Here is a 24060-nt window from a genome sequence, read left to right as displayed (position 1 = left end):
CCTGTGTGTGTGCTTCCCTACGCAGCCGGGCTTCCCCACGGGGCGCTCAGCCGGGGCGCGCTGCCCCATGGCCGGGCCGGTTCCCCCGGTGCTCGGGCCGGTACCCGGTGCTCGGGCCGGTCCCCGGGGCTCGGGCCGGTTCCCCCGGGGCTCGGGCCGGTCCCCGGTGCTCGGGCCGGTCCCCCCGGGGCTCGGGCCGGTCCCCCCGGGGCTCGGGCCGGTCCCCCCGCCCCGCCCGCCGCGTCACTTCCCCGGCCGGGCACTCAGCGTGCGACGGGCCTGACGTCACCGCCGGTCCGTGTTTACCGCGGTGCGGAACGGGAAGGGGAGAAGGAACCGGGACCGGGAGCGGCACCGGGGGGGGCACCGGGAGCGGCTCCGCGCCCCGCCAGCAGCGCCCGCACCGCCCCCGGTACCGCAGCGGCCCGGCCATGGGGCAGCGCGCCCGGGCGCGCCCCGGCTGAGCGCCCCGTCCGTCCCTTCCCGTCCCTTCCCGTCCCTTCCCGTCCCGTCCGTGCCGTCCCGCCCCGCGGACCTTGGCCGGGGATGCTGGCGGGATGTCGGGAGCCGGCGCGGCCGTGCTGGCCTGGGCGCTGCTGGCCGGGACACTGCTGTCCCCGCCGCCCGTCCGGCCCCAGCCCCTGCCCCACGGGGACCGCAAGGTGCAGGAGAAGGAAGCGCAGTTCAACACCACCTACATCGACTGGGTGGACGCCAACCTGCTCAACATCTACGCCTTCAACCACAGCGTCCGGAGGAACAGGGTGAGCCGGGGTGGTCACCCCGCCACGTCCCCCGCGGGCTGAGTGTCCGCAGGGGTGCGGGCGGTGCGGGGTGTGCGGGGCACGGCAGCTTCTGCCACGGCGGCCGAGCAAAGTCCAGCCTTCGCTTCGAGCCCGACCTGCCCGGCCAACACCTCACCTGGCCCTGTCCCCGCAGACCGAGGGCGTGCGGGTGTCCGTCAATGTCCTCTCGGACCACAAGGACCAGCCCGTGCTCTTCGTGGTGAGGCAGAAGGAGGCGGTGGTCTCCTTCCAGGTGCCGCTCATCCTCCGGGGCCTGTGAGTAGCAGCGGGACGGGCAGGGATTCCCCGTGCAGGAGTTCCCCGGGCTGGGATGTCCCGTGCAGGGGTCGGGCGGGCACACACGGCTCTCCCTGCCCAGGTACCAGCGGAAATACGCGTACCAGGAGGTGAGCCGCACGCTCTGCCAGCCGCAGACCAAGGCCGAGGTGGAGACCCAGCACTTCTACGTGGATGTCTCCACGCTCTCCCTCAACACTTCCTACCAGCTGCGGGTCACCCGCGTGGAGAACTTTGTGCTGCGGTGAGGGGAGCCCCGCGCCCTTGTCCCCTTCCCTGCCTGCTGCCTGTGGGGCTGCGGGGGCTGTGGGCTCCCCTCAGCACCCATCACCTTTCCTGTGCTCTCTGCAGGACCAACGAAAGGTTCAGCTTCAATGCCACGGCCGCCCAGCCGCAGGTGAGGGCAGCTAGCACGGCGTGGCACGGGAGGGCTCTGCACCCAGGAGGGGAGCGTGCCCACCGTGGCAGCAATGGGCCCTTTCTCCCCACAGTACTTCAAGTACGAGTTCCCCAAGGAAGTGGATTCGGTGATCGTGAAGGTGACCTCAGCCATGGCCTTCCCCTGCTCCGTCATCTCCATCCAGGACATCCTGGTAGGTCTGGGCAGCGGCTCTCCTCTCTGGGTGACCCGTGGTGCCCGGCAGGGCTGACGGCCCCTCTGCCCCCGCAGTGCCCCGTCTACGACCTGGACAACAACGTGGCCTTCATCGGGATGTACCAGACCATGACGAAGAAGGCGGCCATCACGGTGCAGGTGGGCACAGGGCTGTGCCGTGGGGCTGTGCCATGGGGCTGAGCTGCTCCTGCTCCCTCCCTGGTGCTGCCAAGCACCGCTGGCTACCAGAGCCCACAAAGGATATCCCTGGGATAACCTCTGGCATGGGAGATCCCCTGCTGGGCTCTGCTGACCCCCATCTCTTGCTGCAGAAAAAGGATTTCCCCAGCCATAGCTTCTATGTGGTGGTGGTGGTGAAGACAGAGGACGAGGTGTGCGGGGGGGCTCTGCCCTATTATCCCCTCTCCAAGAATGCCTCTCCAGGTTTGTAGCGGGGCTGCCACCGTGGGCTGTGTGTGGGGACAGGGCAGAGAGCTGAGCCCTGTCCCTGCCTTCTTCCAGATGAGCCCGTGGATCAGCACAACCGGCAGAAGACACTGGAGGTGATGGTGTCACCTGCCATAACCTGTGAGTCTGGCAGGGGCTGGGGTGCTGGGGGTGCTGGGCTCTGTGGGGACCCACGGCAGGTCCCCTGAGGTGCCACCTCCGCTGAGGGCCTGTCCTGGCTCTACAGCCGAGGCCTACGTGCGCAGTGTTCTCTTCTGCCTCGGCATCTTCCTCTCCTTCTACATCCTCACGCTGCTCATCGCCTGCTGGGAGAGCTGCCGGTGAGTGCCCGGGTGTCAGCACCTCTGGGTGCTGAGCCCATGGGCACAGTCCTGGGGGGGGCCCTGGGGCTGTGTCCCCTCGCCCCAGCAGGGGCACAGACGGGCTGACAGCTGCTTCCCTCGGCAGGCAGCACAAGAAGAAGGGGCTCCTGGCAGCCATGGATTCACCCAGCCTGGACACAGGTGAGGGCTGGAGGCAGCACCATGGAGGGGTCTGCCTGGGGAATTCCTCTTTATTCTGCCCTCTTTGAGCCTGTGGCAAAGCCTCTGCCTCTGCAGGAGTATCCCCCTGAGTTCCTGGGGATAAATCCCAGTGTCGGGGGGACAGGGAGGTCCCAGACTTCTCTGCTGTGGGGCTGGCTGGGCTGTGCTGGGGCTTTGCATCTCACCAGGCCTGTCTCTTTCTTCTCGTGGCTTTCCGGGGACTCCCAGCATCGCTCCTGGGTAGGTGCCAGCTCTGTCCTTGGCTCTGAGCTCGCCCAGTGCCAGGGCAGGGGTGGTGGGAGCTGCTTTGTGCCCAGTGGCCGTGCAGCCCTGGGACAGGGGTATCACTGAGGGTGACAGGGACCCTCCTGTCCCGCAGGTCACTCCCGCAGCATCCCCAGCTCCTTCCTGAACCATGGCCCCTACGACAGCTACGGCTACGGCTCCTTCGGTCAGTGCCACACACTGTCCCCTGTCCCTCACCCCTTCCCCATGGGCTGGGCCCACCCTCTGCCTGTCCTTGTCCGTGCAGGGAACGGTTCCTCCAGCAGCACCGAGGGCATCACAGACAGCCTGGGCTCAGCAGAAGTCTCCTACAGTTATGTGGGTGAGTTGTTGGGCCGCTGGTGTGGCCGCGGCCCTGCAGAGCCTCCTGCCCGGTGGCATCCTGGCTCTGCCCCCTCCATCTCCGGGAAGGGTCCTGGGGCTGCCGGCCCCTCGGTGCAGCCCCCAGTGGGGTCTCCAGCAGTGACACACCTCAGGGAGCTCTGCTCCAGTAACTCTGGCTTTCCTTTGAAGGGCAGGAGCAGTTCAAGCGGCGCACGCCCTCCGCCCCGACGAGGCCACTGAGCATTGCCATGGGTAGATGCTGGTACCGGGCAGGGTTGGGCCAATCAGGGCAAAATCTGCCCAGCCCCAGGCTGTGCCCAGGGCACAGAACCTCCGCTCTCCTCCCTCAGAGCAAGGGCAGCACCTGAGGGGTGCAGAGCAGGACATTGTCCACCTGGCCCTCGGTGTTCCCCAGCTGGCAGAGCCCTGGGGAACAGGCACGGGGCAATGCTTGCCCGCGTGGGCACAGCCACCACCTGTCCCCAGGGCAGGGCTGTAGGGAGCTGAAGCCTGTCCCCAGTGTGAGTTGGCAGGGAGGCAGCTCAGTGGTTAATTGGGGGTGATTGGGGTTCTGCGGGTTGGGCACCAAGGCGGGCTGGCCCAGGGGCTCTGCTGACGGCCCCGGCTCGGCCGCAGGGGAGCGGTCACTGGAGAACGTGGCCAGCCGGCCACGCCTGGACTCGCTCAGCTCTGTTGAGGAGGATGACTACGACACGCTGGCCGACATCGACTACGACAAGAATGTCATCCGCACCAAGGTGCATGTCCCCCCCAGCCCTGCCAGCTGCTCCCTGCCGGCCAGGCAAGGCCCTGACCCCCCTCTCCTTCCAGCAATACCTGTGCGTGGCCGACCTGGCGCGCAAGGACAAGCGGGTGCTGCGGAAGAAGTACCAGATTTATTTCTGGTGAGTGGGAGGCAGTGGGGAGGGGGCACCAAACAGTGTCCCAGCCTGGGGCGCACAGCAGGGACCCCCTGACAGCCCCACCCTCTCCCAGGAACATCGCCACCATCGCTGTCTTCTACGCCCTCCCCGTCATCCAGCTCGTCATCACCTACCAGACGGTGAGTGTGGCCAGGGCAGCAGTGAGGGGCTCCTAGGAGCTCTGGGGTCTGTAGTCCCAAACCGTGCTCCCCAGCATGATGGGGACATCCCTGGGAGCCCCCTGTGTCCCTCACCCTGCTCGTGCCCGCAGGTGGTGAACGTCACTGGCAACCAGGACATCTGCTACTACAACTTCTTGTGCGCCCACCCCCTGGGGAACCTCAGGTGTGTTGGGGGGACGGTGGAGGGTGCCCGGGGGTCCCCTGTGCTCAGGGCTGGGCTGCAGCAGGACCCCGGGGAGGGAGGGAGTTCCACAGCACCCACAGTGGGACTGGCCCCTCGCAGCGCCTTCAACAACATCCTCAGCAACCTGGGCTACGTCCTGCTGGGTCTTCTCTTCCTGCTGATCATCCTGCAGCGCGAGATCAACTACAACCGCGCGCTCCTGCGCAATGACACCCATGCCCTGGTAAGGGACGGGGCTGTCTGGGGGGGCTCGGGCTGCCTGGCAGGGCTCAGCCCCCCGGGATCCCCCACTTCCCCTCCCTCCCTCTCCTCTGCCCCTCAGGAGTGTGGCATCCCCAAGCACTTTGGGCTCTTCTACGCCATGGGCACCGCCCTCATGATGGAGGGGCTGCTCAGCGCCTGCTACCACGTCTGCCCCAACTACACCAACTTCCAGTTCGGTGAGTGCCCCCCTGGGCTCCCCCCACCCACACTGGGGCCACCCACAGCCCTCTCACCGCTGTGCCCCCCCAGACACCTCCTTCATGTACATGATCGCGGGGCTCTGCATGCTCAAGCTCTACCAGAAGCGTCACCCGGACATCAACGCCAGCGCCTACAGCGCCTACGCCTGCCTGGCCCTCGTCATCTTCTTCTCCGTGGTGGGCGTGGTGAGTACCATGGGCACCGAGGGAGGGGGGCTGGTTGTCCCCACAGCCCACTGCCCGACCCCGCTCTCCCTGCAGGTGTTTGGGAAGGGGAACACGGCTTTCTGGATCGTCTTCTCCGTCATCCACATCGTGGCCACGCTGCTGCTGAGCACCCAGCTGTACTACATGGGGCGCTGGAAGCTGGGTGAGGGGGGGCTCCGTGAGCGAGGTGGGTGGGGACAATGTGGTGGCCCCGTGGTGTCACCTCCCCTCTCCCCACAGACTCTGGCATCCTGCGCAGGATCCTGCACGTGCTGTACACGGACTGCGTCCGGCAGTGCAGCGGGCCCATGTATGTGGTGAGTGCTGGCACTGGGGCCCCTGGCTCTGTGGAGACCTTCCCTGGCAGCCCCCCAGAGCAGCTACCTGCAGCCCCTCACAGCCCCCTCCTCTTCTGCAGGACCGAATGGTGCTCCTGGTCATGGGGAACATCATCAACTGGTCACTGTGAGTGCAGAGCTGGGCACGTGCCAGACCCCATCCTGCTTCTCCCCAGCCCTGCTGCTGCCCCCACCCCGCTCCTGCGGCACTGCTGTCCCTCCGTGGGGCTGGGCCGAGGACAGGCAGCTCATGGCAGCTGTCAGCCCATCACAACAGGTCCCTCTGCAGCTGTGGCACCCCGGAGTCCCCACGTGCTGCCTGATCTCCTGGGGGCTGCAGACATGCTTTGGGGACAGCAGGCATGGCAGGGGGACCCCCAGGCTGACCCCACTGCCTGTCCCTGCCTCCCCAGCGCTGCCTACGGCCTCATTGTCCGCCCCAATGATTTTGCTTCCTACCTGCTGGCCATCGGCATCTGCAACCTCCTCCTCTACTTCGCCTTCTACATTATCATGAAGGTGGGAGTCGAGCCCTGGGCCCCCATGAGCCCAGCAGGGAGAGCAGGGCAAGGCAGGGATGGGCACTGCTGCCAGCTCCTGCCCGCAGAGTGACCCCAGCCTCTCCCACAGCTCCGCAGTGGCGAGCGCATCAAGCTCATCCCGCTGCTCTGCATCATCAGCACCTCCGTGGTCTGGGGCTTCGCCCTCTTCTTCTTCTTCCAGGGGCTCAGCACCTGGCAGGTGAGCAGGAGGGTGGCACAGGCAGCGGGGTGGGCAGGGTGGCCATGGGCAGGCAGTGACGCTGGCTCTGTGCCCGGCAGAAAACTCCAGCTGAATCCCGGGAGCACAACCGTGACTGCATCCTGCTCGACTTCTTCGACGACCACGACATCTGGCATTTCCTCTCCTCCATCGCCATGTTCGGCTCCTTCCTGGTAGGGGCTGGTTCCCTGGCACAGCAGCCGCTGTCCCCGGTTCTCCAGCTCCCAGTGCTCTGCTCCCCTCACTCCCCTCGCTCCACAGGTGCTGCTGACGCTGGATGATGACCTGGACTGTGTCCAGCGGGACAAGATCTACGTCTTCTAGGAGCCTGCAGCCACCCGCTGCCCTGGGACTGTGCCAAACACCCGGCTGCAGCCCCGGGAGGGGGACCCACCCCTGGGGAGGGATGTCTGCGCTGCAGTTCCTGCCAGCCACTCCGTCCCCCTCCCCACACAGCCCGGGGGTCCTGGTTTGCCTCCTCCCCATCAGCCGGGTCCTTCCAGGCACTTTGTGCCCATCCCTGGGCCCGTCACAGCCAAAAATGGGGCTGGGGGGCCACCGGAGCATCCGTCCTCGGTGGCAAGTGACACTGGAAAAGGTGCTGCTGCTGCTCCGTGTCCGTGTGCCCCTGGGCACAGTGGGGGGATTGGGGCGAGCGCCGTGCCAGCAGCCCCGTGGCCCCCCGAGCACGTGGGTGTGGGTCTCTCTTCAGTGCCTGAGTCGAGTGGGTGGGAGGTGGGGGGTGTGTGGGGCCAGCACGGTGGGGGCAGTGGCCGGAGAGGCCCCACTCCTGTCTCCTCCAGCGTCCCGGGAGGGGGGTGGCCGCAGAGGGCCCCCGTGGCCGCTCCCCATCGAGGTGCCGCGCTCCCCACGCGTGGATCTGCTGGGAAGGGACTCGCATTAAAGTGTCTGCACTTTGCCCGTGCCTGCTGCCGCCTGCCAGGGGTTCCACGGGGCGACGGCCACGCGGTGTTAGCCAGGCCCTGCTGTGGCACCGCGGGGTTTTGGGAGAGGGGAGATGCCACAGGGGCTGGGAAATGCTGCCCCGGAGAGCACGTGTGGGGAGGATGAGGGTGGCCCGTGGGTCATGGGAGGACTGGCAGCCCCACGGGTGGGTAAGGGATGACCAGGGGGGGTCCCTCTTCACGGGCAGCAAAGTTCCCTGAGGGCTGGGGCCCTCTGTGGCATCCTCGCAGGGCGGTGCCAGGGCTGCTGCGTGCCCCGCTCCAGCTGGTGCCCGCGGGGCAGAGGGAATCCCGGGATCTTCGGGATGCCGCAGCCTCGCTGCCGGCCCCCGCAGCATCCCCGCGGGGACACCCTGCGCGGCCGGGCCGGCTCCCGGCGGTGAGCGCACGGGAAAACCAGCCGTGAAGTCGGGGCAGGAGCCCTCGGCGCTGCCGCCTGGCTATAAAAGGATTTACTCCATCAGCCCCCGGCCCGGTTCCGCCCTGGCCCCGTCCCCGCTGGGGCGGAGGCACGCGGGGAATGCTCGAGCACGGGCTGTCGTCGCTGGTTTTCGGAGTCTTTCCCCAAATATGGTGCCTGGGATGGAGTCATGGAGCGCTGCGGGGCCGGGCGCCCCGGGAGGGAGGGTTTGGGGGGGGCCGGGCTCCGCGCCCCGCTGACATCACCGTCCCGCCGGCCGCCTTTTAGCACAAGGTCGGGGTCCCCGCGGGGCAGTGCGCTGGTCCCTCGCCGAGCATCACCCTCGCTCCGTCCGCAGCCGCTTGTAAGTCCTGCCGCGGGGGGGGGGCGGCGGGGAGGGTGCCCCGGGTGGGAACGCCAGCCTCCGGCACGGGGATGCTGCTCCCCGGGATGGGGACGCCGGACCTGGGATGGCGAAGCCGCTGCCGGGACTGCGATCTGCTGCTCCCTGCACGCCGCGGATTCCGGGCGGAACGCGGCTCCCCGGGACGGGGATGCCGCTGCTCGGACAGCACCGCTGCTCCCCGGAGGAGGGTCAGGCTCCCCTGGGCGGGCTGGGGTCACTGCCGGGTCTCTGTGCTGCTCCTGCCCCTCAGGAGCGCGTTCCCGGCGGGGCTGAGCAGCTGCGGGTCCCCGCGGGAGCCGGAGGGGCCGTGCGGGGCTCGGAGCGGCGATGGAGGGGCAGCTCCAGCCCCAGTGCCCGTTTCTGCCCCCCGGGAGATGGACACGGGGTGGGGGGCTCGGGGACAGCTGGTGGCAATGCCACGTGGCCGAGGGAGCCGTGTGTGACCCCTCCGTGCCAGGTCGGGCCGGGACACGGAGCGGGGTTGGCTGTGTTGTCTGTAGCATCACTGGATGTGCCCAGCAGTGCTCGGGGTCTGGGCACAGGCTGCCCGTAGGGCTCGTGGGGTATCACCACGTTAATCACGGGGCTCGTGGGGCACCCCTGCATTGGTGGCAGTGAGCGGGCTCGGTGTCGTCTCCTGCTGTGCCATGTCTCAGCCCACCCCGCAGGAGCCAGGGTGCCCAGCGGTCAGGATGAGCCCGCTGGAGGCCGGGTGGGAATGTGGGACATCCACACGGCTCCTGGAGGCACCCGGAGGCTCCATGCCAAGCAAGGAGCCGGGCAGGGAGGTGCGATGCCAGCTCCACCAAAGGCTTGGCTGCCACTCCCAGGGTCTCTCCCTGCTGGCATCTTCCCTGGCACCCTCGGGCCCTGCCTGCAGCCGGCTACCAGCCATCACTGCCCGCAGCATGTCCTTACAAGGGCACGGGCACGGCTCCCACTGCTCCCGTCTCACCCGCGCTCCTCCCCGGCTCCCGAAGCTGCCGTGCCAAGGCCACCCCGCGGGCACCCTGCTGTGCCATGGCCACCAAACCGGACTGTGGCCAGCCAGCCTGAACGTCACCCTGCAACCTGGGTCCTGGCATGGCTCACACCGGGGACATCCGTGCCAACCAGGAGCTGGCAAGGGACAAGGATGAAGCTGCTCCCGTGCACAGTCTGAGCTGGGGATCAGGCACCTCTGCCAGGACACGAACTGACTGTCTGGGCAGATTTTGGAGGTCACGGTGGTGAATTTTCCTCCAAACAGATCTGGATGGAGATGAAGGGCTGTTACCTGGAGAGGGAAGAGTCAGAAGGGCTTGTCCCCACTGCAGCAGAGTGGCAGGGAAATGACACAATGGTGTCTGTGGGGTCCCTGGATAGGAGACAGCATCTCCACAGCCTGACTGTCCCTGTCGGCCAGCAGGTCTCGCAGCACCGCAGCCATGGCAAACAAGGGGCCAGCCTATGGCATGAGCAGGGATGTGCAGTCCAAGATCGAGAAGAAGTACGATGATGAGCTGGAGGACAGGCTGGTGGAATGGATCGTGGCGCAGTGTGGGGCCGCCGTGGGACGTCCCGAGCGGGGCCGCCTGGGCTTCCAGGTCTGGCTGAAGAACGGCATCGTAAGTGGGGCCCCGGGGTTGGGCAACACGGGGAGCTCCGAGGGCAGTGCAGGGAGCTCCGAGGGCAGTGCAGCAAACCCAGGCTCCCCTCTGTGGCAGGTGCTCAGCAGGCTGGTGAACAGCCTCTACCCCGATGGCTCCAAGCCCGTCAAGATCCCCGACGCGCCACCCACCATGGTGTTCAAGCAGATGGAGCAGATTGCCCAGTTCCTGAAGGCAGCCGAGGACTACGGTGTGGTCAAGACAGACATATTCCAGACCGTGGACCTGTTTGAAGGTGCAGGAGGGGGGCAGTCGGGGTTGGGGGTCCCAGGGTTGCTGTGCTCGTCCTCACCGTGCCACTCTCTCCCCGGGCAGCCAAGGACATGGCAGCGGTGCAGAGGACGCTGATGGCCCTGGGGAGCCTGGCAGTCACCAAGAACGACGGGAACTACCACGGGGATCCCAACTGGTTCATGAAGTAAGTGCGGGAGTGCAGAGCTGGGCATGGGGGCTCCCTCGTCCTGCGGCTGCTCAGAGCTGGCTCTTTCCTCTGCCTGGAAGCGTCCCGGAGCACATGGAATCGGGATGCCAAACTTTCAGCTGGGGAGGGAGGGTGGCTGGGGCATTCCTGGGGATCGGGGTGGGACTCCTGGGCAGCCCGGGGTGCGGGTGCCCCACGGCCTCTCGCTGTGCCCCGCAGGAAAGCGCAGGAGCACAAGCGGGAGTTCACCGAGAGCCAGCTGAAGGAGGGCAAGAACATCATCGGGCTACAGATGGGCACCAACAAGGGAGCGTCACAGGCGGGGATGAGCTACGGCCGGCCCCGGCAGATCATCAGCTAGGCACGGCCCCGCCGCCCCCAGCCCTCCGGGACCTCCGTCTCCGCTCCCCCCGGCCCAGCGCCGCCGCCAATCCATTGGTATTTATTGAGGAGCATCCGCCCGCCAGCCCCATCGCCCCGCCAGCGGCTGCAGCCCCCAGCGCCGTGCTCCGGACAGCCTCTGTTCCCCGGACAGCCTCTGTTCCCCGGACAGCCCCTGTCCTTGCAAAGCCCCTGTCCTTGGACAGCCCCTGTTCTTGGACAGCCCCTGTTCTTGGACAGCCCCTATCCCCCTGACAGCCCCTGTCCCCAGACATCTCCTGTCCCCCCAGACATCCCCTGTCCCCGGGCATCCCCTGTCCCCTGACAACCCCTGTCCCTGGACACCCCCTGTCCCCCTGACAGCCCCTGTCCCCAGACATGCCCTGTCCCCCGGCCTCGCACCCCTGCTGCCAGCCGGTCCTGCCCCGCCGGTCCTGCCTCACTGCCGCAGAGATCCCTGCCAACGGGGAGAAGAGAGAATTGGCCTCGGTTTTGTACTTCGTTTTTGTCAAAATTAAAAGGTTATATTCATCTAGCGTGGCCTGACGAGGTTTCCTCCTGCCTGCCCTGTTGCAGCTGGCCGATGGCACCTGGAAAGCCAAAGTCCTACTCCCTAAAAGGCTAAAGCTCTTTCTTCTGCCAGCTCCAAACCTGGGAAAACCAAAGCTGGAGCTTGGATTTTCCCTGCCTGGCTTGGAAAACTCTGCCCTCTTCCCCCTGAACCATGACACCCACTTTTGTCCCTGCTCCTTCCAATGCTCTGGCCCAGCCCTTCCCTCCCCCTGCCTGGAGCATCCCCCTTTACCCCAGGGCACAGAGGGCACACAGCCCCCACAGTCGCAGTCCCCCAGCCCCTGTGTGACACATCTTTCCACAGTGAGGGAGCTCTGGGAGGGCAGAAGAGTGACGGATGGGGGAGAGGAGGGTTTTTCAGGCTTTATTTGGAAAGCTACACAAAAGGGCTTTGCTGATTAAAAAAACAAACCCCAGCGTTAAAAAAATAAACCACGGAACCCAAAGCCATGTGAACAAGCCAACCCTGCTCAGACGAGCCACTGCCAGGGCAACTGAACCTCCCCTGCCCAGCCCACACCAGGCCTACCTGCTACCAGAGCGTGCCCAGTGACACAGGGACAGCCCCATGCTGCCCCCAAACAGGCTGGTCCCTGCCTCCCCCACCCCACAGCTGCTCTGTGCCCACAGGAGAGGAGGAATCAGCAGGATCACAGCACGGGGGGGCAGGGAGAAGCGCTGGTTGGAGATGAGTGAAGTAACTCCCTGCTTCTAAACTGGGATAACTGGTGGGTAGGGGCCGGCTGCCAGCCGGGGAAAACACCAGTGCTGCGGGGTCCCTGCCTGCAGAGGTGGCTGCTGGGGCCTTGTCTCACTTTCCAGGCTCGCTCTGCAGAAATCAGGGACCAAGTGACACTTTGTCTTGGCCCTGCTGCAGCGTAGGAATGGCACTGCACACACCACGGGGAGCCCCGAGCGTCCGGCAGGGCAGGCTCCACCAGGAAAGGGTTTAAGGCTTGCTTTGTTTTCCAGAAGGAGGGAAGGGAAGCTCCCTTTCCAGTACCGGCACTCTGTCCTTGTTCCTGAGCCACGTCCAGCACCACCTCCCGCAGGTCACAGTGGATCCATGGAGGCTCAGGAACGAGTCTGTGCTGCCCGAGCCCGGGAAGGTCGTACCAAGGGAGGGCCCCAGCCCAGCCCCAGCCCCAGTCAGCAGGGCTGGTGCTCCCTGTCCTCCCCCAGGAGTTCAGTCGATGCCTCCCGGCCCAGGAATCCCGTTCCAGCGGGGGTTGCCTCATGGAAGCTCACAGCTCTGCCATTGCTGGAAAGTTTGGGGTGGGTGGGGGTCCAGGACCCCTCCTCCCCATCCTGGGCAGGCTCCAGGTGCTCACACTCCATCTCGGCCTCCTCCACGTCCTTCTCCCGGTACAGCGGCACCGACTCCATCTCCAGGCCGCTCTCCAGGGCTCGGTGCTTGCTGCCCTGCTGGTACCACCTGCAGCTGGTGGGGCTGGAGCACGCCAGGTCCAGCCCCACCTCGTTCCTCGTCAGGCAAACCTCCAGCATGTAGTAGAAAGTCCAGAACACGGCAAAGCATCCCAAGAGCAGGAGGGTCTGCAGAGGGAAACCCCTTGAAAAACACAGCTCTCAACCACCTCAGGCCCTGCCCACTGCCCAGCAGAGAGGGCACAGAGTACTGAGCAGGGTCCTGCTCTTCCAGCCCATCCTGGGGGTGCAGGGTTCCCAGGCTCACCTTGAGGGTGTTGGCTGTGATGGTGTAACGCTGCTCCTCGGGGATGTCCAGCCCTGGGGGACAGGGCAGGGAGAAGTCACCGCTCAGGTACTGCCCACTCATGGCCTCCTCCAGCAGCCTGGGGACAGACACACCCCGTGAGGGTCCCATGGGCAGCGGGGCTCCAGGGAGGATCCAAAATGCCCACAAAGGGTCTGGAGCGTCTCCTTCAGCACACAGAGCTGTGTTCTGCAGCCCATGGCTGCCCTGTGAGGTGTGAGGGCAGCCCCGGCCTCACCTGCCACACGCCCAACACAGTTCCAACCCCTCAGCTCCCTCTCCTGGCTCCCACCAAGCTGGGAACGTGGTGTCCTACCTCTGCCGCTCCTTCATCTCTGCTGGGGACCAGGAGGAGCCGTACAGGGTCAGCTGCCACTGCCTCAAGGTGCCGGGCCTCAGGCTCTCATCTCCTGGGGAGGAGGCAGGTTGGTGTGGTGGGGAACTCTCTGAGCCAACCTGGCCATGAGCTGGCAGCTCCCCGGCATGTGGCACAGGGCTGCAGCGCTGCTGAGGGCAGGACTCACCGATGTCCCTGATGAGCAGCCTGTAGCTGCCCTGTGCCTCCTCACCCCAGCACCGCACCGTGGAGAAGGTCCAGTCGGAGAAGCCATTGGGGTCCCTGCCAAGGGGTGAAGGGAAACAACCCATGAGGGCTCTCAGAGCCTGAGCCACCAGGCTGGCCGTGGCCCCAGTGCCCTCGGTGCTTACGAGTCCATGCTCCGGGTGGTCCCGATCAGGGACATCATCCCGCTGGGGCAGAAGAGCCGGATCTCCAGGTTGCCACGGCGAGGGTGGGTTATGGTCACAGTGACAGCCACGTGCTCCAGGGTCCTCATCCCCGACAGCTCCAGGTCGGCAGGGGTGACTGGGAAAGGGAAGGGGGGCTGCTCAAGGCTGGGGGCTTTGGGATGGAGTCCCCGCTCCCAGCCAGCCCCGCTGGGCTGCGGTGCCACTTAACGGGAGCACACATTGTCTCTGCCTCGTCTGCCCTGTGTGGGACCGGGAGCAGAAGCCAGGTGTCCAGGCTGGCCCACCCCATCCCAAACTGTTCCCAGCTCCAGGAACGTTCACGGCCCCAGAGCTGCTGACCACAGCCCCTCTGAGGGTGGGTGGGTGCTCCCAGCCCCTGCTAGGGGGACATGGGTGCATGGCAGGACAGGCACTCACAGAGCCAGCAGTGTCCCCCCGTGCAGGCCCTGCTGGGGGGCCGGGAAGGGCTGGGGCCGAGCTCTCCTTCCCGCTGGTAGCAGCGGAGCTGCTGTTCCGGACAGGCCTGGCCAAGTCGGGAGCTGCAGCATTACCTAAAATGGTCAAAGCCAGCACAGCTCTGGCCGCTGCCCAGCCCTGCTCCTGAGCCCGGCCTGGCTCCCCAAACACACCAGGACAGGGGACAGGGCTGTGGGGAGGGGATGCAGCAGCAGGCAGATCCCCTGGGGATGGGCAGCGGAAAAAGCCCAGGCAGCCCAGCACTTAACCCCTTCCTGGCCTCCTGCAGCCCAGGGCTGGTCCTGCCCTGCGTGCCCCACGGGCAGGGCTGGCTCTGCTCTCCGTGGCACACCTGCTCTTACCGTTCCAGGCCACCTCCAGCTCCTGCGGCAGCACAGGGATGCTCCTGCCCTCCTTCAGCACGGGGCTCACGTACGAGGCCAGGTAGGGCACGGACTCCCAGATCTGCCAGGGGAAGGAGAGAGGGCTCAGCATGGATTGCACCCTCCCTGCACATCCATCCCTCCATCTCCCACAGCTCTCACAAGCTGCTCCTGTGCTGGATGTGGGCCCAGGCCAAGGGGCCTCTCCTGATGATGCTCTGGGAAACACGGGCTGCTGTGACACCCCAGGAATGGGAGCAGGGCCCACATGCCCAGGAAAGGAGCGAAAGTCACTGACTGGGAGCCAGAAGGGCTGATCAGGGTCTGGGACTCTCCAGCTCTGGGTTTGTCACAGCGGCTTTGAGTGGTGTCTTGAGGCCGTTCCACTCCAGGCCCCGGTACAGCGGGACAGGGAACAGCAGAACACAACTGCCTGCAGGAAGAGGAGCAGCCTGGAAGTCCCTGTGACCCCGGGGGCACGGCTGGCAGCGGCAGTGACCCGGCACAGCTGCACACACGAGCTGGGACCCAGCGCCAAAGGGATGTGCCCTGGGCTCCGTGTGACCAGAGGAGGAAGAGATGGGGATGCCTCTGCCTGCTGTGAGCACAGCCCTCCCCTGGAGCTGCCAGCTGAGAACAGCCTGCTTCCCGGGGCAGGACACCCTCCCTGCAGCCACTGTGGAGGGAGGAAGGTGCTGCTGGCCAAGCTCCTGTGGTGTGAATCAGGGCCCTCGCCATGGCTATATATAGTGCTGGAGAGCAGCAGCTCGGGACAGCTTTCAGGCACTGCTGGGAGCCTCATGACCTCATACCAAAAGCAGCCTCAGAGCCAGGGCCAGCAGGATGGTGGCCAAAGTGCTGGCCCTGAATGGCGGCAGTGTCACCCCACAGCATCACCAGGACAGGACTTGTCCCTGCCACGGGGCTGGGCTGCTCTGCCTGCCCAGGGACAGCTGTGGGAGGGCAGGGAATTACCTTGGCAGCGTTCACCAGCCTCCAGGCGTTGAGCAGGCCGAAGCCATGCTGGTGGCTGTGGCTGAAGCCCGCCTGGTTCGTGTCCCACTTGGCGTGCCGGTCCTCGTACTGCAAAGACACACGGGGTGCTCCGCTGACCTGGGGGGACAGCAGCAGCCTGACCCGCCCAGGCTTCGAGGGAAGGAGGCCCAGACACATCCCACAGTGGTGGGGAAGCAAACCCACATGGCCTTATTAGAAAGGAACAGGTTGACCTTTGTTTGAAACAAATCCCAGGACAAAGTGGCTTCCCAGCTCCTCAGAAAGGAAATGGAGCAGCACGAAAGGGCACAAATGCCTCTGCTCTGAAACATCCCAGCTGCTCCCTGCTGCCCAAACCACTGCCTGTGGCATGGCAGAAGCCTCAGAGAGAAGGAACAGAGTCCTTTAAATCACCAAGAGCTAGGGCAGGACAGATCTGGGTCCCATCACGTACTGGGTTGTACTGCTCTGGCAACATTGTCTTGGAAGTTATGGAAAACACTGTCCCATGCCAAAGAGAGCAGAGCATCAGCTGGACACAGACTCCTGCTCCCCAGAGGGGTGGAAGAAGCCCCACTCCTCCAGTCAGTTCCCACTCTGGGTGAAGCGAAGGGCTGTGTTTGCTGCCCAGCTCTCTGCTGTGCCTGTTTCCAGGAGCCCAGCTCCCTGGAGAGCCCGGGAAAGGCCAGAGCTCCTCACTTTCCCACTGCCTGGACCATGAGGTGACATTGCAGAGGTGGCAGCCCTTGGGCTGGGCCAGCCCCACCGCAGGCACACAGGGCTGAGCCCTGGAAGCTGCTGAGCCCCTGGAAGACCCCTACATTGGCAGATGGAGGCAATTCCTGAGGCAAATAACCCATTTATTATCATGACAGGGGAAAATGCCTCAGCCACATTCCTGGAAGGAACACGGGGTGAGAGGAAAGTGCAATCCCCGTGTCGGGAGCCAGACCAGCGAGAGATTTATGGAGGGGCAGCAGACACAAACAAGGATGTGCACAGCAGGCCATCCATCCCACAGCATCCCTGGGGGGAGCAGAGGGAAGGGGGGAGGCAGGGGGGAGGCCCAGCCCCTCACCTTGGTGGCAGTGAAGACGATGACGTGCTGCACGTCGCGCCAGGTGAGGCACGGCCGCACCTGCAGCATCAGCGCGATCATTCCCGCGGCCAGGGGAGCGGCAGCCGACGTCCCCGTGTGACCCTCCGTGCAGCCCGTGCCCTTCTGCAGGTCCCAGTCTGTCGTCACCTGCCCAGGAAGAGGAGGCAGGCCTCTGTCAGGCCACTGGGCCGTGTCCCTGCCAGCCCAAGCTCAGCCTGTGACACAACTGTCCCTGCTCACAGCCGGCCAGGGACAGCCCCACTGCAGGGACAGGGATCCCAGTGGGGAAACCATGACAGTTCCCTTTGGAGACAGAGAGGAGCCAGCCCTAACTAAGCAACTCTGTGGGAAGCTCCTGGCAGATAGAGTTTGGGTTCTTCCTCACCTTCAGTGCTGCTCACAGTGTCACAGCCAGACTGCAGGGGAGCCACATCGGGCTGTGCAGAGCACACAGAGCCTCTGAGAGGCATCAGGAGGCTCCCAAATGATGCCACCTCACTGCAAAGCAAGTGCATTCATCCCCCTCTGCTCCCCACGGGGAGAAAGCTCAAAATCTGAAGGGTTTTTTGTGGTTTTGCTTGACTCCATCCCATTTTTCCAGCTGTGAGTGGCTCCAGCTCACGCTGGGACTCCGAGTGTCCCACACAGAGCACCCCGAGAGCACAAACTTTCAGCAGGAAGCACATCCAGTGCCAGAAGCCATATTAAATTCTTCCCATTAAGGAAACCACACAAAGTTTATGGTCTGGTAAAAGGAAAAAAAAAAAAGAAAGCTGGAGCAGATGGCTGCAGGGAAGTTAACTCTGGCACCACTGCAGCGAGCTCCAGGGTGTCCAGGAGCAGACTGTGCTCCTGAAAAAGGGCTGTGTGGGGTTTAGCAAGGCAGGGGCTGGCTGAAGGAGCCACTGTGGTACAGGCTGTTCCCAGGCTACGTGTGGCTCTCACCCTGGCTGCCCCATGGAGTGCCAGCTCCCCTGGGTGTCCCATAAAGCCGGTGAACGTGAAACTGTGACCCTCAAGGCACTCACACCGCGCTGGGGGAAGCCAGACCAACCCATGAGCCTGCAGCTCCTGATGGAATGCAGCAGAGCCCTGCTGGCTCCCTTTTCCCAGTGTCAGTGCTTTCCAAACCAGCCTGGGACAACCGGAGTGATTTCTGAACGCAAAACTCAGCCCCGTTCGGGGATTTACTCTCCCTGTGGCAGACTGTGCCGTGCCCTGGCTGGGCACAGATCCCTGCCTGGCTCTGGGCTGCAGGAGGAGCTTGCTGAGTCCCAGCCAGGTGCCCGAGGATCCCAGGCTCTTCCTGTTGCCCCGGTTTAGAAGCCTGTTTGACAAGCCTGGATTCAGCTGCTCTGTGGCACGCACAGAGCCACAGCAAAGGGCTTTTGGGAAGCACCTGTCCTGGTGGGAGATCCTCCAAACACGGACAACCCAGCCCTAAATAGTACAGCCAGTGATGCTTCCCCCAAGCTGCCCTGGGGTGGGTGGGCCCTACAGTCCCTGCTGGCCCCACAGGACAGGAAGGGGTCACACCACAGGGGTGGGGGCAGCCTGGCACCACGGGAGGGACAGGCTGGGTCAGGCCTGCAGGGGGGAAAACAGCCCTGGCTGCTCGGCTCAGGCAGAAAGGACGTGTTGTTGACAAGAAGCCTTTTTTTTTTTTTTGGCAAAAGCTGATAAAAATATTCTTAAAAAATCGACTGGGAGAGGCCCACGTGCCAGAACAGAGGAGAAGCTGGGGTCAAGTGGTTCCAGGAGCCCAATGCTCTCCCTGCCCTCTGTGCTCCAGCATCCCTTGGGAGCAGAGCGAGGCGGGCTGGCCATGGCAGCTCCCACAGGGCTGAGAAACAGGACCCTCCCTCCGTGTAGGGCTGGATAAAAGGCACATCCCGGCTCACAGAGGAACAGCCTGGCAGTCACGGGGACGGAGATGTCCTGGCTGTGTCCCCAGAGGGCACAGGGGACACAGGTACTCACGATGCTCCTCATCATCTTGTCCCCGCCGCTGAAGGTCACGGCCAGCATGGAGGCACATTCCTCGGCATAGAAGGGCATGGAGCCCGTCTCATCCACGGCTCCTGGGAAAACAGGAAAGGCACCAACTGTGTGAAACCTGCTCTGCTTCAACTGCTGGAATTTCAAGGTGTCCATCCCCTAAGAGCCTCTCCTGCCAGATGTGCTCTTCCAGGGCCTGGGAGCTGGGCAGTGAAATCAGAGCCAAGCCTGCATTTTCCCCACCTGAAGATCTACAGGAAGGGCAGCCACGATAAATAATCCCTCACTGTGCTCAGTATCACACAGATCTTCTGCCCCTCATGCAGCTTCTGCTCTGGGGAACGTGGATTACACATTTCTTCTCTAACACAAGTGATGGGAATGCTGCATTCCAGGTCATTCCCTGAACATGGCAGTGCCTGTCACAGCCCTGGGAGGGAGGCCTGGACACGGGCAGGAATTTCTCTGGCCTCCTCCTGCTCTGTAGGTCAGAAGCAAACTGCAGGCTTGGGGGCTGAAGCCCAGCACACCCTAGACACTGCCACACTTGTTCCCAGACATTTTCCCACAGATTCCCACCATCCAGCCAGCTCCCAGCCAGGCAGGTTCTGTGCTGTGGGGATGACCTCGCTGCTCCAGGCTGGGAAGGGAGGAGACAGAAGAGCCGGGCTCACCTATGGTGACAGTGTAGATGGAGTTGGCGTATCCATCGTAGTTGCAGTTGTCACTGTGCTGGCCCCCGTTGCCGCTGGCCACCACAAAGATGCTCCCGAAGCCCCGGCGACCGGCGATCACCCCGTGCTGCAGGGCAGCCTGCGGACAGGGACGGGGCAGGGCGGCTTTCCCAGGTCCTTGCAGACTGACCCCGGTGGTGTGGGACAGCAGCCAGCCCAGCAGTGTGATCAGGGTTCCCCACACAGAGCCACGGCCCCCTGTGAGTGCCCAGCCCCACACCCTGGGGTGTTTTGCAGCACCTCTGCAGCACAGGAGCTCTGAGAAAACCTTAATGGCCTGGGAAGGAGCAGCCTCAGCTCTGACTCTTCCTCCCACTGCAATCCCACTCACCTTATTTACCCCCAGTATCCGAGGCACCATCCCTGCCTCGAGAACCACAGGGCACAGGGAAAGCTCCCGGGCAGGGAGCATCCTGTGGGCTGCACGAGTCGTCAGCACCATGCCACGGGCTATGAAAGAGCCTTTCCCTGCTGGAACCAGCCTCTCCTTGGAAAGCTCATCCTGCCCTGCCTGAACGCTGCCCTCCCACCGCACAGTGACAGGGAAACCTCTCCTGGCACCGAGGGACACAAACAGACGTGCAGAGTGTCACAGCAACGTCCCTCCCCGCCTCAACGGGCAGGCAAGAAGCCACAAGCCCTGGGGGCTCCCCTGGGGATGCTGGGGCTGGGTTTTACCTTTCCCAGTTGATGGGGGCCATCCACAGTCTTCCCATCGTCATCGGGACCCCAGCTGCAAAGAGAGACACCGCGAGGTGACAGCCCCAGGAGTCACAGGCGGCTCTTCCTGCCATCACAGCCAGCTCCCAGCAGCCACCAGCCACCACGACTGGGACTGCAAAGCGCTGCACTTTCCCACCCATCAGGATGGCCCCTCGCTGCTGGGACATCGCTGTCGTGTTTGCGCTGTGTCCCCGGGTCAGATTCCAGTGGACAAAATGTTTGATTTTTATTTAACAAGCAGCTTCTCACACATTCCAGTCCCCGTCACACGGCTCAGCCAGGGCTGCCTGACCACAGCCAGCCCAGGGGACGAACTGCAGCGGCACACAGAGGGAGATCTCACAACTGTAGGTGCTGTGCAGAGCCTGGGATTCGTCTCCAGGAACAGAATTTTGGTGCCTCAAGGCTAACTGCAGCCACAGGAGGATGGGAGCTGGTGTGAGCACTCAGCCATGAGCTGTCCCCAGGCAGAGCAGAGCTGCAGCTGGCTCACCTGCAGCTGTAGATGTCATTGATCTGATAGTGCTTGTTGAAGGCGATGGCCTCCATGCTGTCCGTGAGGGGCCCGTCCAGCACTCGGATGCCTGCAGGACAGAGGACAAGGAACGTGACTAACACAGCTCACAGGAGCTGCAAACAAACTCCTGGCTCGAGGCTGCCCCGCTGGGCTCACCCTGCAAGGCCAGCCCAGCTTTGGGAGCAGCACCAGGTCTGGGCTGGATCCGGAGCAAACCCCGCCGCTCCCTGTGCTGTGGGTACATGGTGAGCTCATCCCTGCTTCTGCCAGCTGGGAGCCTCTGCCTGCTGTGCCCTGGGCAAGCCCTGACCGCCCCTGGCACCCCAGGGACTGTGCTGTGACCAGGTATGGACAGAACCACGTCCCAGCACCGCTGTCCCCTGCCCTGCCAGGGACATGTCCTGCACGGCACAGAGACCTCTCCTCCCTCTGTGGAGCAGCTCAGGAGCTCTGCAGACAGCTGGGGCACAGCACACGTTCCCTGGCCTTGCAATCCACCCCTGTCCATCCCACAAGGCAAAGCTGAGACCAGGGGCCAGGGCAGTGAGAGGGGCTGGCCACGATTTGCTGCCCCAGAGCTTCCAGACACAGCCTGGGCACATCGTGGCACAGCCAGCACGGCACAGCTGCTCTGCCCAAAGCTTGGCACCCAGGGAAGCCAGGAACACTCTGGAAAAGCTGCCAGGAACCGGCTCCTCTGGAGAGGAGTTCAGGCAGGCACCAGGCCCTCCCTGCAACAGCCCAACCAGCCTGAGCACAGCAGCGCTGACTCAGAGGCGCTGCAGCCCATGGAGCCGTGTCCCACCCCAGGGATGAGGAGGTGAGGCTCGCTGGGGCTGCCTGGCAGCCGTGTCCCACCCCAGGGATGAGGAGGTGAGGCTCGCTGGGGCTGCCTGGCAGCCCGCACCTACCCGCGATGCGGCTCCCGTAGGCGACTCCCACCGTGCAGAAGCTGTTGTTTGGCACGGCCGCGATCTCCCCGGCGCAGCGGGTGCCGTGGTGGTTCCCGTTCTCCTCGTCGGGGTGAGGCATGGGGTCAGGGTCGTTGGAGTTCAAGTCATAGCTGCCTTCTGGGCTCTGGAAACAGACCCACAGTCAGCACCGGGCTCTGCTCTCCTCAGTCTGGGAAAAGCAGGAGTTAAGAGAATGAAACATGGGCTGAAACACAGGCTGGAAGTCACGGGAACTTGGAGGCTGCTTCCTCACAGGGCTGCAGCTCAACACTATCTGCTGCTGTGGGGAAGGGACCAACCAAGGCAGCTCCAGGCACTGCTGCAGGTCAGAGGGATACCAGCTGCCTCCCACGGGTTGCACAAAGGCAGGTAACCCCAAAACCCAGGTGCAAAACCTCTCAGGAAAGGTTTGCTGCTGGCACTTTCCGCCCTGGCTGAGCCCAAGGTGATGGCACAGGCTGGATGGACTCTGAGCTCTCACACACTCCTGTCACGCTGCCCGGCCTCCAGCCCGCGCAGGCACTCACGTAGTTTGGCTGGATGTCCTTGATGGTGTGCTCCACGCCGTCATCCACCACCACCACCGTCACCCCGCGCCCCGTCACGTTCCGCTCCCACACGCCCGTGACGTTGATGTCCTTCCCGGGGCTCTTGCGGTTGTTCTAAGCACCAAAAAGGACAGTGAGGGGAGGCTCAGCGCTGAGGGATCTCCTGGGTGCCCTGGATACGACGTGTGGGGCTGGGGCCAGCACAGGAAGGAGTCACAGGCTGAGATGGGTTGAGGCTGACAGCGAGCAGCAGTTGCTTGAGCCATGATGTGGAGGGCACAGTGTGCTCCAGCCAAACCCCCCTGCCCGCCCCAGTGCCACCAGCGCACAACCAGCTGTAGGAGCTGCTTGCTCCCGTTATCACAGAGCACAGGGCAGGCAGGGCGAGCTCCCAGCGAGTGAGCTCCTCACAAAAGAGCAGAAAGAGGCTGCTCTGCCTCCTGCATGACAGCTTGCCCGTGGCCACACAAACAGCCCGAGCCTGCGAGTGCAGCAGGAGCTGGGAAAGCACTCACCAGATGCCACTGCTGGGGATATTTGGGATCGTTAAAGTGCAGGCTGCGCTTGGAGCGCTTCAGAAGCTTCTGTTCCGAGTGCCACCGCACGCTGTCGTGCTGTGCAAACAAAGTGTCCACCGACCTCCTTATTGCTTCGTGTTCAGTGGCCGCGTGGCCATCGGGCTGGTAGGCAAAGAGGTAATGGCCCTTGAGCTCCCCGACACGGCCCATGTTCACCAGCCCCGCAGTCTGGGCCAGCTCCTCTGCCCGCTGCTCCAGCTCCTCCTCGGGTGCATCCAAGCTGACCGCCCACGTCAGCTTCCCGTGGCGGCCCTCAGTGTCCGGAGCGCGCTGTCCGCCGCAGGCCGGTCCGGCCGGCGAGGCCAGGGGGATCCAGGCAGCGCTCAGCCAAAGGCACGTGTGGATGCAGAGCGTGGCCTCCATGCCCGCACTCCATAGCGGCGCTCCCCGCCTCCAGTGCGGCATCAGACAGGCGGGCTGCAACACACGGGGGAGAGCGGTGAGAACCCCTCCTGGTGAGGGACACGGTGGCCAGGGTCACCTGAAGGTCCCGCAGAGCCCCGCGGGCACCAGCCCGCCGCACAGCAGATCCCCTTTCCCCGAAACCCCAGCCCAGGCGGCTCCTTCCCAGCGCTTCAGAACTGGAGGCACACCCAGCCTGGGCTGGGATCGATCCTAATCCTGCCCTGCCAGCTGGGTGGCAAGCCCCGGGCCAGGAAACGCCGCGCTGGGCTGGCAGGAGGAGCCACATCCACATCTCGCCTCTGGTAAGGAGCTGATAAAGAAACTCTTGATGCACAGTTCCCCGGAACAAACACCACGGGCAACGCCGTGCTCCGTGGGCAGCCGGGAGCCGGTTCCTCCTCGGCAGGAGCCCCACCGAACTCGTTCCTCACCTGCTCCACTGCCAGAGGAACCTGCTTTTCCCTGGCATGGGCAGAAATCACCACCGAGCCCCGGCTCAACCCGCATTCCAAAAGCCACGGCAGCGCAGAGCGGGGACAAAACCTTCCGAGATCCCCCGGCCGTGCCCGGAGCTCGCACCCCGGCCCTTCTCCATTTCCCTCTGACACAACTCAGCCGCCGCTGCTGCTGCCGGACACCGAGCTCCAGCTTTCTCTCCCTAAAAGTCGGCCTTTAAGCTTCCCTCGGTGCAGCCCGGGAGCGGCACCGCGCAGCGCCCCGGGGCAGCCCCGGCGCTCCCCGCTCCGCCGGGCACCGGCACCGGGGACACCGCGGAGGCCACCCAGGGCAGAGCAGGGCACCCCCGCTCCCCTCCGCCCCCCCCGCGGGGGCCCGGGGGGAGCCGGGCGCAGCGCGGCCGGAGCTCCCCGGCCCGGTGCGCATCCCGCCGCCCGGACCCCGCCGGCCGCCGCTGCCGCCCCGCAGCGCCCACCGGGCATGAGCCGCCGCCGCCGCCGGAACCCCGGTGCCGCTGACAGGGGCGTCACACCCCCCGGGGCGCGGGGCGGAAGGGGCGGGGCGGCGGGGGCGCGGGTCGTGCGCTCCGCCCGGTGCCG

The 24060-nt window shown here is 64.7% G+C and overlaps 3 protein-coding genes across 8 annotated transcripts; 2 read left to right on the top strand and 1 right to left on the bottom strand.

The window, feature by feature from the left end:
- Nucleotides 1-400: 400 nt before the first annotated feature.
- Nucleotides 401-7263, top strand: SIDT2 (SID1 transmembrane family member 2). 5 transcript variants are annotated; one of them, XM_014259846.2, is made up of 28 exons: nucleotides 402-764; nucleotides 940-1061; nucleotides 1165-1326; nucleotides 1434-1479; nucleotides 1574-1675; nucleotides 1753-1836; nucleotides 2010-2121; nucleotides 2200-2265; nucleotides 2372-2465; nucleotides 2593-2648; nucleotides 2898-2909; nucleotides 3049-3120; nucleotides 3202-3276; nucleotides 3468-3530; nucleotides 3915-4036; nucleotides 4110-4183; nucleotides 4275-4341; nucleotides 4473-4546; nucleotides 4667-4790; nucleotides 4890-5007; nucleotides 5081-5217; nucleotides 5293-5401; nucleotides 5479-5555; nucleotides 5657-5703; nucleotides 5990-6095; nucleotides 6207-6317; nucleotides 6398-6511; nucleotides 6600-7263. In XM_014259846.2, exons 1-28 carry the CDS (start codon nucleotides 558-560, stop codon nucleotides 6660-6662), a joined length of 2616 nt encoding a protein of 871 aa, XP_014115321.1. In that variant the 5' UTR covers nucleotides 402-557; the 3' UTR covers nucleotides 6663-7263. The 5 variants fall into 5 exon arrangements, with proteins under 5 accessions (XP_087922934.1, XP_014115321.1, XP_014115322.1 ...); XM_088066808.1 differs by having other exon boundaries at nucleotides 401-764; nucleotides 3049-3276; XM_014259847.2 differs by lacking the exon at nucleotides 2898-2909.
- A 664-nt stretch (nucleotides 7264-7927) lies between these two features.
- On the top strand, nucleotides 7928-11095 carry TAGLN (transgelin). 2 transcript variants are annotated; one of them, XM_005531081.3, is made up of 5 exons: nucleotides 7928-8067; nucleotides 9518-9716; nucleotides 9816-9993; nucleotides 10074-10176; nucleotides 10399-11095. In XM_005531081.3, the coding sequence occupies exons 2-5, from the start codon at nucleotides 9537-9539 to the stop codon at nucleotides 10538-10540; spliced, it is 603 nt and encodes a 200-aa protein (XP_005531138.1). In that variant the 5' UTR covers nucleotides 7928-8067; nucleotides 9518-9536; the 3' UTR covers nucleotides 10541-11095. The 2 variants fall into 2 exon arrangements, with proteins under 2 accessions (XP_005531138.1, XP_087922853.1); XM_088066727.1 differs by having other exon boundaries at nucleotides 7968-8067; nucleotides 9515-9716.
- Nucleotides 11096-11481: 386 nt separating this feature from the next.
- Nucleotides 11482-24020, bottom strand: PCSK7 (proprotein convertase subtilisin/kexin type 7). Its single transcript, XM_005531080.3, has 16 exons — nucleotides 23937-24020; nucleotides 22538-23017; nucleotides 22002-22136; nucleotides 21433-21598; nucleotides 20498-20588; nucleotides 19960-20014; nucleotides 19222-19360; nucleotides 18530-18630; nucleotides 16529-16696; nucleotides 15430-15537; nucleotides 14434-14536; nucleotides 13574-13730; nucleotides 13390-13484; nucleotides 13182-13275; nucleotides 12827-12944; nucleotides 11482-12687 (listed from the first exon to the last, which is right to left on the bottom strand). Exons 2-16 carry the CDS (start codon nucleotides 23003-23005, stop codon nucleotides 12283-12285), a joined length of 2403 nt encoding a protein of 800 aa, XP_005531137.1. The 5' UTR covers nucleotides 23006-23017; nucleotides 23937-24020; the 3' UTR covers nucleotides 11482-12282.
- Nucleotides 24021-24060: the final 40 nt, after the last annotated feature.

The sequence above is a fragment of the Pseudopodoces humilis genome, chromosome 25 (assembly GCF_049639895.1).
Source record: "Pseudopodoces humilis isolate 2021_Gansu_Grassland_sample_001 chromosome 25, ASM4963989v1, whole genome shotgun sequence".
Lineage (NCBI taxonomy): Eukaryota > Metazoa > Chordata > Aves > Passeriformes > Paridae > Pseudopodoces > Pseudopodoces humilis.
The sequence above is the reverse complement of the archived record's forward strand: the minus strand, read 5'-3'. Positions and strand labels throughout refer to the sequence as shown.